The sequence below is a fragment of the Amaranthus tricolor genome, chromosome 14 (assembly GCF_026212465.1).
Source record: "Amaranthus tricolor cultivar Red isolate AtriRed21 chromosome 14, ASM2621246v1, whole genome shotgun sequence".
Lineage (NCBI taxonomy): Eukaryota > Viridiplantae > Streptophyta > Magnoliopsida > Caryophyllales > Amaranthaceae > Amaranthus > Amaranthus tricolor.
In genome coordinates this window covers 11,085,445-11,098,926 of record NC_080060.1, presented here as the reverse complement: position 1 = coordinate 11,098,926, position 13,482 = coordinate 11,085,445, and the positions used below count along the sequence as shown (strand labels likewise).

General features: G+C 35.6%; 1 protein-coding gene across 1 annotated transcript; it reads right to left on the bottom strand.

Annotated features, from left to right (window-relative positions):
- Positions 1-3,548: 3,548 nt before the first annotated feature.
- Positions 3,549-8,951, bottom strand: LOC130799292 (uncharacterized; the record flags this gene model as incomplete). Its single annotated transcript, XM_057662392.1, has 3 exons — positions 8,622-8,951; positions 6,728-6,862; positions 3,549-3,965 (listed from the first exon to the last, which is right to left on the bottom strand). Coding segments are annotated over exons 1-3 (882 nt in total), but the record flags the coding sequence as incomplete, so codon positions are not given.
- Positions 8,952-13,482: the final 4,531 nt, after the last annotated feature.

The window sequence follows — 13,482 nt, the reverse complement described above, 5'->3', positions numbered from 1 at the left end:
TTTAACTTAATTTCAAAGCCAAAAATGCTCCAAAAACACATTTTTTTCACCATTTTCAAAACCTACGGGATTTCATTTTTTTTTTATCACAAAAATATAAATTTCAATGCTTTATTTCCTATTAAATCTAAACAATAAAATTTACATAATTTTCATGATCACATACAAAAATAAATTTTAATTAATTATATATTTTTTTTCTCAAAAATAATTCTTTTTACACAAATGTACACACACAAACACATCACATATATACATGTATATTTCTCTACCAACATTATAAATTTCTTCTTTTAATCAATAAAAAAATAAAAATAAATTTCCATCACCACATACATTTTTTTATATGAGCAACCATTTTTTTATGTATATATATATATATATATATATATATATATATATATATATATATATATATATATATATATATATATTTTTTTTTTTCAATCATTCATCAAACAATTCTTCACACACATGTAAACATATCTAAAACCCTAAAAACCATACATTAATTTAGATAGAAAAACATCATACTTCCACACATGAATTTTAAATCATGAACAAATCATAAACTATAAAATAACACACATAAAAATCATAGAAATTTAAATTGAAACTTAAAAATAAAACTAGGTTAAGAATTACTCACAATTGCACAAGGACAAAACACCAAAATTGATGAACCAAAGGGGTGATTAGGCGTGAGGATTAGAGCATTTGGGAGTGTTTTCTTTACTTGCAAATGATTTTGAAATGAAAGGATGTAAGGTAAGGAATTAATTAAGGAATTATGGGATTTAATTGTGATAATTTCCTTAACCATTCAATTGCCAAAATGGAAGTTACAATCTTCCCCAAATCCTTCATGTGGCCGGCCAAACCCATACACATTCCCCTTTTTTTTTTTTTTTTTTTTGAAATTAAAGATAGATTAGGAAAAAGGTTTGGACTTAAAATGGTTTTAATTGCCTTAAAAGTTGAAGTCTCATGATTTAATCTACTAACAAAATAAATAATAAAAAGAAATATATTTTTCTAAAAAGAATAATAATAATAAAAATAATAATATTACTAGCAAATCATTTAATATATCGGGAAAATATCGGGGTGTTACAGACTACCCCCCTTAAAAAGGTTTTGACCCCAAAACCTCAACGTACAAACACAAACACACAACAATCAAACACAAAACACACAACAATCACACACATAAAAAACGACAAAACAAGCACACAACAAAAAAAATAGATCAAAATAAACCTCAAAGCGCGCAAAATTCTACCGCTTCCTACCCCCCTTAAAAAGTTACGTCCCCGTAACTTACTAACCTGAGGAAAAAGATGCGGATACTTCTCTCGCATTGAAGCTTCTGTTTCCCAAGTTGCCTCTTGTGACCGATGATTTGACCATAGAACCTTAACCATTGCAACATCTTTTCGCCGAGTACTGCGAACCTTTCTATCTAAAATCTGAACAGGTTGCTCTTCATAGGTGAGGCTTTCATCAAGTTCTAACGGTTCCGGGTCTAAGACATGCGAAGAAGCCGCAACATAACGTTTTAACTGGGAGATATGAAAAAAGTCATGAACTTTACCCAGCGCATTAGGTAACGCTAACCGGTAAGCTAACTTCCCAATCCGCTCCACAATATCATAGGGGCCAATGAAACGCGGGCTTAACTTCCCACGAGCACCAAAACGAACCACACCTCTCATCGGAGACACACGGAGTAGGACTTTGTCGCCCACTTCGTACTCATCAGGCCGACGTCGGAGATCGGCGTACGATTTTTGTCTATCCTGGGCTGCCTTCATTTTATCGCGAATTAACTTTACTTTCTCAGTCATTTGCACAAGCATATCAGGTCCTAAGGTGACAGATTCAGTAAAATCATCCCAACATACAGGACTACGGCACTTACGACCATAAAGTGCTTCAAACGGAGCCATTTGAATTGTTGCCTGATAACTGTTATTATAAGAGAATTCCACTAAATCCAAATGTTCATCCCATGAACCTTGCCATTCCATGGCTATTGCTCTTAACATGTCTTCTAGTATCTGATTGACACGTTCAGTCTGACCATCCGTCATAGGATGAAAAGACGTACTATGAAGAAGAGTGGTTCCCAAAGCCTGTTGTAATGACTTCCAAAAATGTGACAAGTATCGAGTATCACGATCGGAGACAATAGTACGAGGTATTCCGTGATATCGAACAACGTACCTAATATAGGCACGAGCAAGTTGTTCCATATCCCACTTACAGTTCATCGGAATAAACCTTGCAGACTTAGTAAGTCTATCCACAATCACCCAAAGAGTATCATTACCAGCCTTAGTTCGTGGCAACCCTAACACGAAATCCATAGATATGTCATCCCACTTCCAGACCGGGACTTCCAGAGGTTGCAGTAACCCAGCTGGTCTTCGATGTTCACTCTTAACCTTTTGACACGTTAAACACTTGGAAACAAAATCAGCAATATTCTTTTTCATACCAGACCACCAAAACATGCATTTTAAATCTTGATACATCTTATCCCCACCAGGATGAACCGAGTATCTAGAATAATGAGCTTCGTTCAATAATTTTTCCTTCAAGGAGTCACACCCATCCGACACACACCACCGTCCTTTAAAACGAAGACTACCGTCCTCATGAATTGTAAAACCTTCAGCTTTCCCTTCACTGATCTGCTCCCGAAGTTTTATGAACTTTGGGTCTTCCAGTTGCTTAGCCATAATCTCTTCGAAAAAGGTAGGTTGAATAGACAAGGCACTCAACCTGGCTTCCAATTCCCCTTCTTGGATTATCTCCAAGTTCATTCTCCCAAACTCCTTACATAATTCCTCAGAGGTTATTAACGCTGAGACGGAATGCCTCGATTTCCTACTCAAAGCATCAGCGACTACATTCGCACGGCCTTCGTGATATGAAATCTCTAAATCATAATCACTGATAAGTTCTAACCAACGTCGTTGGCGCAAATTCAACTCGGATTGAGTGAACAAAAATTGCAAACTTTTATAATCCGTAAAGACCTTGCATTTGACACCATAAAAGTAATGTCGCCAGATTTTCAATGCAAAAACCACAGCAGCTAACTCCAAGTCATGTGTTGGATAATTCACCTCATGAGTCCTTAGTTGACGTGAAGCATACGCCACCACCTTTCTATCTTGCATTAAAACACAACCTAATCCATGTTTGGAAGCGTCACTGTAGACAGAGTATTCCAAGGATGGATCAGGTAAGGTCAACACAGGGGCGGTAGTTAACTTCTCCTTCAATAACTGAAATGCCTTCTCACACTCCTCAGTCCATTCGAACTTCTTTTCCTTCTTCATCAAGGCTGTCAGTGGACGAGCGATGCGAGAAAAGTCCTTCACAAAACGACGATAGTATCCTGCTAATCCCAAGAAACTCCGGATATCTGTAACATTCCGAGGTGTAGACCAATCTCGAACAGCTGCTACTTTTGTTGGATCAACGAAAATTCCTTCCTTAGAAACAATGTGACCCAGAAAAGCCACTTGCTCTAACCAAAATTCACACTTCGAAAACTTAGCATACAACTGATTCTCTCGCAGAATCTGCAAAACTATCCTTAAATGCTCTTGATGTTCTTCTTGGCTCTTGGAATATACCAAAATATCATCAATGAACACCACCACACACTTATCGAGGTACGCGTTAAAAACCCGATTCATCAACCCCATAAATGCTGCAGGTGCGTTGGTCAACCCAAAAGGCATCACGGTAAATTCGAAGTGTCCGTATCTGGTTCTAAAAGCTGATTTACTAATATCCTCCTCCTTGATACGTAACTGATGATATCCGGACCGCAGATCAATCTTGGAAAAGACTCCTGCCCCTTGCAACTGATCAAAAAGATCATCGATCCGTGGTAACGGGTACTTATTCTTAACAGTGACCTTATTAAGTTCTCTGTAATCAATACAGAGACGCATCGTTCCGTCCTTTTTCCTTACAAACAACACTGAGGCTCCCCAAGGCGACACACTAGGTCTTATATAACCCTTCTCTAACAAATCTTCCAATTGGACTTTCAATTCTTCCATCTCCTTTGGGGCCATTCGGTAAGGAGCTTTTGAAATTGGCCCTATCCCAGGGATTAAATCAATCGAGAAATCCACATCCCTTCTTGGCGGCATACCAGGAAGTTCTTCTGGAAAAACATCTTTAAAATCACAGACTACTGGAATGTTCTCAAGCTGCAACTCCCGCTCCCCTACTTTACTTATACTACACAGAAACCACGGTTGCCCTTGCTTGATTAACTTCCTGACCTTCAATGACGATACAATTTTTATCCTCGGTCCCTTAGGAAAACTCCTATATTTAACCTTCTCCCCCCTAGGTCCACTTAAAGTCACTGACTGTTCTTCACAATCTATTATCGCTTTGTATCTACTTAGCCAATCCATCCCAAGTATTACATTTAGATCATCCATTTCTAGAGAAAATAAATTACTTGGAAATTTTACTTTCCCTATCTTAACCGGCACTTCACGGAACAACGTATCACAATGAAAAGTCTCCCCAGAAGGAATAGAGACTGAAAAAGATGTTTCCTCGGGGTTCTCAAATTCTAAATCCTTAACTCTAGACTTTGAAACAAACGAGCACGATGCACCAGAATTAAAAAGTACTTTAACGGATTTTGTATTAATACATAACGTACCTATGACCACATCCGACGCCTGCGCTGCCTCCCTCGAGTTAACTGCTGAAAGCCTGCCATCGTTCTGGGTCGAAGTAGTAACACCTCCTTGATTACCACGTTGGCTTGAAAAGAAATTCTCGTTTCTAGCATTTCCCGGTCGTTGTTGAACACCAGAGTTATTTCCCGGAAACCTAGGGTTTGAGGCACCTCCCAAGTTTCGGCCAAAACTCCCACCATTGTGATTCCCCCTTCCAGCTTCATTACTACTTCGTCCGTTAGTGAGTCTTTGCTGTTGGAAACCTCTATGATTTCCCCCTTGCAACTCTTGTTGTCCTATGCGAGTATAACACTCGTACATTCTATGGCCCGGCTTACCACAGTAAGAACAGTCCAGTAACGCCCCCCGGCAGTCCCTTCCTGGGTGATTCTTTTGGCATCTCCTACAGTTGAAGATTCATTCCTTCCCATTGCGATCATACAAAGGCTTCTGCATTCTAGCCTCTAGTCTCGAATTTCCCCCATTCTTGCTGTTTTGACCAGAATGGAAACCTTTCTCCTGAAAGCCTCCAAACGGTTTGTGCTTCTTAAATTGATTTTGGACTTGATTACTCGCATTCGTATCATTCTGAAACACGGGTTCTTTTCTCTTTTCTCCGCTATGGCCCAACTTCTCTTTTTCCTTTCTGATAACATTCCCAATCTGCGCAGCTCTCTTATATAGCTGGTCTAACGTATCATATCTATCAGTCTCAATGTGTTTTTGGATCTCATACGATAGACCTAACTCAAAACGCTGTATTTTCTTTCCCTCAGTTGGGACATCGTCAGGGCAAAACTTCAAGTATTCCATAAATTTCTGATAATATTCATCTACCGTTAGGTTTCCCATTTCGAACCTAGCAAACTCATTTGATTTGTCCTTCCTAACATGAGGCGGATAAAATTGGTCCCTTAATGCCCCCTTAAATCCTTCCCAGCTTAAGTCACCGTCGTTTTCGGATATCAACCTCATCTTACTATGTGTCCACCAATAGTCAGCGTCTTCCACCAGGAAAAACGCGGCTTGGTCAACCGTGAGCTCAGCAGGACATCTCACCACGCTAAAAAGCTTGTCAAATTCTCTCAACCAGTTTTCCAACATAGAAGGTTCACCTTTTCCACTATAAGTCGAGGGTTTACTCTGCGCTATTCTCTTACTAATTGACGAAGCCTTTTCCTCCAAGGATTTCGGTCTCGGATTCCTTGCGCCAGCTAGGGCCTTAACTAGGTTTCGAAGCACGCGATCAGAGTTTCCTCTTGGCACGGACCTTTTCAAAAAGGGTGGCATGATGGCAGGTATACTGCATTAGGTTAAACAAGGTATGTAAATACATTACTACAGCGTTCGTGGTTAAGGAGAAAAACTCATTCTGTTATAGTTCTAAAATAAACAAGGTAGTAGCCCTAAAGGAAAAAGGGTTGAACAATGAGTCTATAATCAAATCTATTCTTTTTTTTTTTCCATAAATACAATACTGAATCGATTCTACTTACTAATGTTTAGACTTTTAAAAACAAAATTCAAATTCAAAACAATAATACCATATAATTCCAATCTAAAAGAAATAATTGGGTCTAGATTCCCACATAATCATTGTTCAAATACTACAAAAGTCCGAGATAAACAACCAAATCATTTAACCAACAAAATTGTTCACAATTATTCTACTAAGGGACTAGACATACGAACTCGTACACATGCATAATCAAATAAAATAAAAACAATCAGGCAAATAAAGGCGACGCATCCATACGGTCCCGATCCTCCATGTATTGATCAGGGTCAAAATCAGCATCATCAGAGTCATCGCTAGACGCGCTATCGGAATCAGAAGGGGTTCCTACAGATAAGGAATCACTCATAGTAAGTCGCGCTACGGAATTAGAAAGCTCTACAATTATTGGCTCAGGTGGTTCCTCCTCCCACATCATGATTTCACTCTCTTCCTCACTCATGAGATCCTCTCGCCTCACCGGCCAACCCCCTAGAATAATTACCCAGCTACCATTATCACTCAACATTCCATCTCTATCAGCTAGTTCCCCCTCCTCATCAGCATTATATCCATCCCCTAAGTTATCCTCATCAGGCTCTTCTACTACTCCTAAAGAATCCTCCTCCATGAATTCTCCCTGCTCCTCATCAGAATTTTCTTCGAAATCCTCCTCAAATTCCTCTTCTGGGTCCTCATCGGGGTCCTCCTCCGGGTCATCTTCTGGATCCTCCTCGGGATCCCTCTCGAAATCCAACTCATCGAAGATTATAAATGGCACTGAGTTTGGGTTTACTACGGGAACATCCTCCTCATTATTATCTCTCCTTGCCCCACTAGGTTCTGGAACGTCAACTCCGTCCCGACCCTCAGTTTGCACTGCTCTCACCCTTCTGTCAATCTCTAGGTGAAACTGGTCACTCCTCTCTTTTAGTGCAATCATCTCCTCCTCCATTATTCTTTCATACACTATTTTGGACTTTTTGTAGATCATTTCCATTCGTCGGGTGTAATCCAAATCACTTTCCCCCTCTTTTCTATCCCAAATTCCCAGAGCCTCTATTTCTGCCAAGGCTGGGGCATTAACTAAAGCTCTCCAGGGTTCCTCTCGGGTATTAATTCCCTCTTCGGCCGGTCTTTTTCCTTTATCCATGAAAGAAAGTAATAATCGAACTTCCTGACTCACAAAGAAAGAAAACAAGACAATTAATTTCTGAGATAAGACAAAGATAGATAATTCAAAGCATCAGAGATATAAACACATAAATCCGATCATGCACACAACAAAGTTATCCATGACATCATGCTTAAAGACACCAAGCACAACACATCATATCCCCTTAATGTCTACCCCTTTTACTCCCGTCAATATTTTTTTTTTCTACGTTAGTCTATCAGTACAGATAAATAACACTAAATAAAACTCCCGCTCTGATACCAGTTGTAACATCTCGGAATCCTTCAAGCAAATCAAATTTTGCTAAAGGATTTATAAATTCTTGGATGACTACATTACTTGATCCATACTTTTTATATTTTTTCCAACAAATTGAAATTTTGTTAGAGAAATGTAAATCATAAAAGAAATTTATTTAAATATCAATATAAACTTAATTCTTATAACAAATTTAAACTTTGTTAAAGGATATAAATCAAGAAAAGTTTTTATTTTTTATTTTTTTATTTTTTTATTTTTTAAAAAGAAACATAACTTAATCCTTTTAACAAATTAAAGCTTATTAAAGGATTATTAGAAAAAATTACATATATAAAAAAAATACTCAATCCTCCTAAAAGTCATAAGATATCATCATACATAAAATATAATTCATCTTAGAAATCTTGTATATAAAATCTATTATTAACAATTCAACTAAACTTACCCCTTTGATCAAAAGATTGGATGGAACAACAAATTTTTTTTTCGTTGAGGTGTGCTGTAACAAGAGAGCAAAAGGGAAGAATTTTCTGAATTTTTTAGTTCACTTGAAAGTTTAGAATTATGAGGAATTCAAATGATGCTTATAGGATTAATAGGCAATTAAAAGAATGAACTTAATGTACCATAATACACACTTATGAGAGGAGTTACAAGACTCCTTCCCTACTCCAAGACAACTGGCCACCCCTTTCCCTTCCCCTAATTTTTATTTAATTAATTAATTAATTAATTAATTAAGTAATTGTCTATTTTTTTGTTAAAATAGAAAAGAAACGCTACGCGATAACAACATACGTGATAAAACGCGTGACCGTTAAAATTTAACTTACTTTATTTCTTATAATTATCTATGTAAATAATATAATTTAATAATACTTATTTATTCTATTTTATTATATTTTCTTTTTAAACCCGATAAATTACGGGGTGTTACAATAATAAAAAAATACAAGGTTACCTTGAACCATTTCCATCTTTCATCTGTGCTATTCTCGGGAATCAGTTCAGGTTTCTTGAGGAGCAAACTCGAAAGTATTAACACAGCTTTTAACACATTATTAAAATGTCTGCTTATAGTTTCTCCTGGCCATTGAAAATCATATTTTATTTCCCTATTCTTCTCCTCAAATACAAGTAGATGCAAAAATATAGCAAGCATTTTTTCCACTACCATGTTCTTAGTATCTCTTAACCCTCCAACTTCACGAACCAATGAAATGAAGATATTAAACGTTCGACGATCCATCCTAAGTTGCTCAATGCAAGCAATATCACTCTCCACTATCATTCCATCTAAATGTGCTAATCAATGCAAGCATTTATTTTCTTGTAATGACTAACGGTGTTACTTGAACCTCAAAATGAAAAACTACTTAAAGGTAGATGTCTACCTGCCAACATATCAAGGGCAAAGCCATCTGAATCTCACAAAGCTAAGAAACTTTGCTCCTCTAACCTTTAAGATGTTTATTACAAGAAAAACATTCATTTTGGTCAAACCCTCATATACTGTTGTATTCTCCTTAAACCCACGACTCTCTTGTTCTTCAAGTTCTTTAAAAATTTCTTCAAAAACCCACGAAAATCTGTTCAAGTTCTTCAAAAACCCACGACTCTATTGTGTTCTTGTCTTCAATCTGTTCAAGTTCTCCAAACCCCACGACTGTTACGACTCTACTATGTTCTTTGTCATTTTGCTTAAACTCTACTGTTATGACATTTGCTTCTTCCTGCTGCTTCTTCCTGCTTCTTCTTCCTCATAAATGCACAACATAAGCTTTCTTCATTTGCTCTCTTCTTCATTTGCTCATCAACTCACGACATAAGCACGACATTTGAAGGCCACGAATTTGCTTCCTCATATACTCTGTTCTTCATAAACCCATGAATTTCTTATTTAAGCTTTCAAAACCCACGAATTTTTCTTCATATACCCACGAATCTTCTCTCTTCAAGGTAATTTTCACGAATTAACGGTGTTTTTTTATGTTTATTTTTACTTATGTTTGGAAAAAATGGTTATGGTAGTAATTTTGTTTTTCTTATTTCATTGTAGGTGACATTGTGATTGTTCTTCATCTACATTTTACACAAGGTAATTTCTAGTGATGCTAATTTTTATTATTTTTCCTATTTTTAGGGTTTTGGGAATTTGACATTATTATTTATATTTTGTATAATGAGTTTGATATTTTTCAAAGTTATGTTATTAATTTGTTAATTATTTTGATTTATGTGTATTTTGTTAAAAATGTGGTTTGTTGTTGTACATATGTTTTTAAGTTTTAGAATTAGAATATACATATTTTTAGGGTTAAATGATTTTATTTTATTATTTATATTTTGAATATAATTTTATTTATAATGTAGTGATTACATTGAAGTATGAAGTATAGAATATATGTTTGGTTATATAGAATTAGAATATGAAGTACGAAAGATGAAGTATACGATGTTAATTATTCTAAGTGATTTTATTTTAGAACACAATGTAGTGCTTATATTTTTAGGGTTAAATTTGTTTGGTATAAATAAGTATATATATGTGTTAATTTTGTTTTGAATTAATTAATCACACTAATTAGGATGACAAAAGATCGTTCTTGGATGTATGGAAGCATTGAATCGTTAGAATTTATTAATGGCGTATTAGAATTTTGTAGTATTGCGGTTGAACATCAAGTTAGGATGGGGGGAGTTGGTTTATTGCCCATGTGTCACTTGTGGCAATGTATCAAGGGTAGATAGTGTTCATATCCTTAGGGAGGCACATACTTCGACGTGGGTTTAGGCCTCAATATCTGTTTGGGTTTGGCATGGTAAGGAGAGAGTTTACAAAGAGAAAAGTGTTGTTGAGGACGTCAATAATGTGGCCGATGTCAATGAAGATATAGTAGATCATGTTGATGAGTATGAGACAGATGAAGAGAATGTCGATGAGGATGTGGATCGTGTTGATGAGATGACGAAGAGAGTCGAGGATGAGTTAGGAAAATGTCCTCGTGTTTTTGACTTGTTGATAGAGTGTAACATCTCGGAATAACTCGGGTCGTACGAAAAGAGAAAATGACCTTTTTTAAAAAAAAACGAGATAAGTATTATCCGAGTCAAACCGGGATGTTAGAAGGCAGTTTAAAACGGTTTGAAGTTAAGGAAAGCTTGCAGACCGAGTTCTATTAGTGTTATTATAAACTACTAGATATAAGAAATTCTTAGCAGCGGATAAGAACGAAAGTTAAATCAACTTATTACAACTTGAGAACGAAAATCGCCTCATAAAACCAAATGTTCTTTAACTTAATTTAGAAGTTCTTATCAAGACTTCTATATCCTAACAATTTATTTCTTCAAGAGTCAATCGCAGGGTCATTGCCCAGACCTGCAACTTAACTTACTGCTAGTCATTGCCCAGATAGGAAACAACATCATCGCAGGGTCGTTAAGACCAAAAGTACACGTCAGCAAACGTCGCATACCAAATAAATAATAACACAAGAGAAAGTTTTAATTTATTAGCTGACAATTCACAGAACCGTACGCTTTGAACATGCTTACTAAGAATATTTATTTTCATGTAAAAGTTAGTCAGCCATACTGCTGTACTATCCAGCCATACTGCCGGTACACTTCAAACTCCATAAGTGAGACAATACATTAGGGGGAGCTAACCCCTAAGCAAGTCTCTACCATAGACACTCGCCTTACTTCGGTGCCTATGGTTAAGTATGCATACCCCCGCGGTGGCTCATAATGCCCTCATAAACCGCGAGTAATTCTTTTCCACCAATTGACGTCATACTACTCCACTTTAAGGTTAGTGAGGTCATACTACCTCTGTTTATCAAAACAATATATCAAAATTATTTATTCGAAAAGATAACATTATTCATACTATATATCCCTACTTTACTTTTGTATACCATTATTATATGATACATCGGTCTAAATGCGAACTTCGCTGCGTGTACATACCTTAAGCAAGATAACCAACTCACAAGCGTCTTAATCAATTCCCGGTCACGAATCGACTTCCTACAAGGTTCAATCGTATTCGGGAAATAAGCACACATACACATTTTCCTCAAATCATCTATAACACACATATACAATCACATCCATACCTAGAATACTACACACAACATGAACATCCATCACATACTATAACATGGTAAATACACAAAACAGGACAGCCTATACAATCTGTCCAGAAACTCAACTTAAAACTGTCAAATTAAAAATCCGACTTCACCGTTGCGTCCGGAAGGCGTCAAAACCCCCGGGTACCAATTTTCATAATTTATAACATATTATAAGTATTTTTAACTTAATTTCAAAGCCAAAAATGCTCCAAAAACACATTTTTTTCACCATTTTCAAAACCTACGGGATTTCATTTTTTTTTTATCACAAAAATATAAATTTCAATGCTTTATTTCCTATTAAATCTAAACAATAAAATTTACATAATTTTCATGATCACATACAAAAATAAATTTTAATTAATTATATATTTTTTTTCTCAAAAATAATTCTTTTTACACAAATGTACACACACAAACACATCACATATATACATGTATATTTCTCTACCAACATTATAAATTTCTTCTTTTAATCAATAAAAAAATAAAAATAAATTTCCATCACCACATACATTTTTTTATATGAGCAACCATTTTTTTATGTATATATATATATATATATATATATATATATATATATATATATATATATTTTTTTTTTTTTCAATCATTCATCAAACAATTCTTCACACACATGTAAACATATCTAAAACCCTAAAAACCATACATTAATTTAGATAGAAAAACATCATACTTCCACACATGAATTTTAAATCATGAACAAATCATAAACTATAAAATAACACACATAAAAATCATAGAAATTTAAATTGAAACTTAAAAATAAAACTAGGTTAAGAATTACTCACAATTGCACAAGGACAAAACACCAAAATTGATGAACCAAAGGGGTGATTAGGCGTGAGGATTAGAGCATTTGGGAGTGTTTTCTTTACTTGCAAATGATTTTGAAATGAAAGGATGTAAGGTAAGGAATTAATTAAGGAATTATGGGATTTAATTGTGATAATTTCCTTAACCATTCAATTGCCAAAATGGAAGTTACAATCTTCCCCAAATCCTTCATGTGGCCGGCCAAACCCATACACATTCCCTTTTTTTTTTTTGAAATTAAAGATAGATTAGGAAAAAGGTTTGGACTTAAAATGGTTTTAATTGTCTTAAAAGTTGAAGTCTCATGATTTAATCTACTAACAAAATAAATAATAAAAAGAAATATATTTTTCTAAAAAGAATAATAATAATAAAAATAATAATATTACTAGCAAATCATTTAATATATCGGGAAAATATCGGGGTGTTACATAGAGGCTTCTCAAAAGCCTTTGTACCCTGGATGTACAAAGTTCACCAAACTAACAGCAGTGTTGACAATTTTCAACATTAAGTCAAATTTCAATTGGAGTGACGCTAATTTCACAATGTTATTAGAAGCCTTAGGTGAAATGCTTCCTGAGGGAAATGAACTTTCAAAGTCGACATATTATGCCAAAAAGCTCATGTGTCCTTTCGGCTAAGAGTATCAGAAGATTCATGCGTGTCCGAATGATTGTGTATTGTATCGGAATGAAAATGAGAACTTAGAAGAGTTTCCTAGATGTGGGTTATCGCTCTACAAGCGTAAAGGGGCTCGGGATGCTAAAGGGCCCCCGGCTTGGGTATTGTGGTATCTTCCAATAATACCTAGTTTCAAGCGCTTGTTTTCTATAAAGAAAG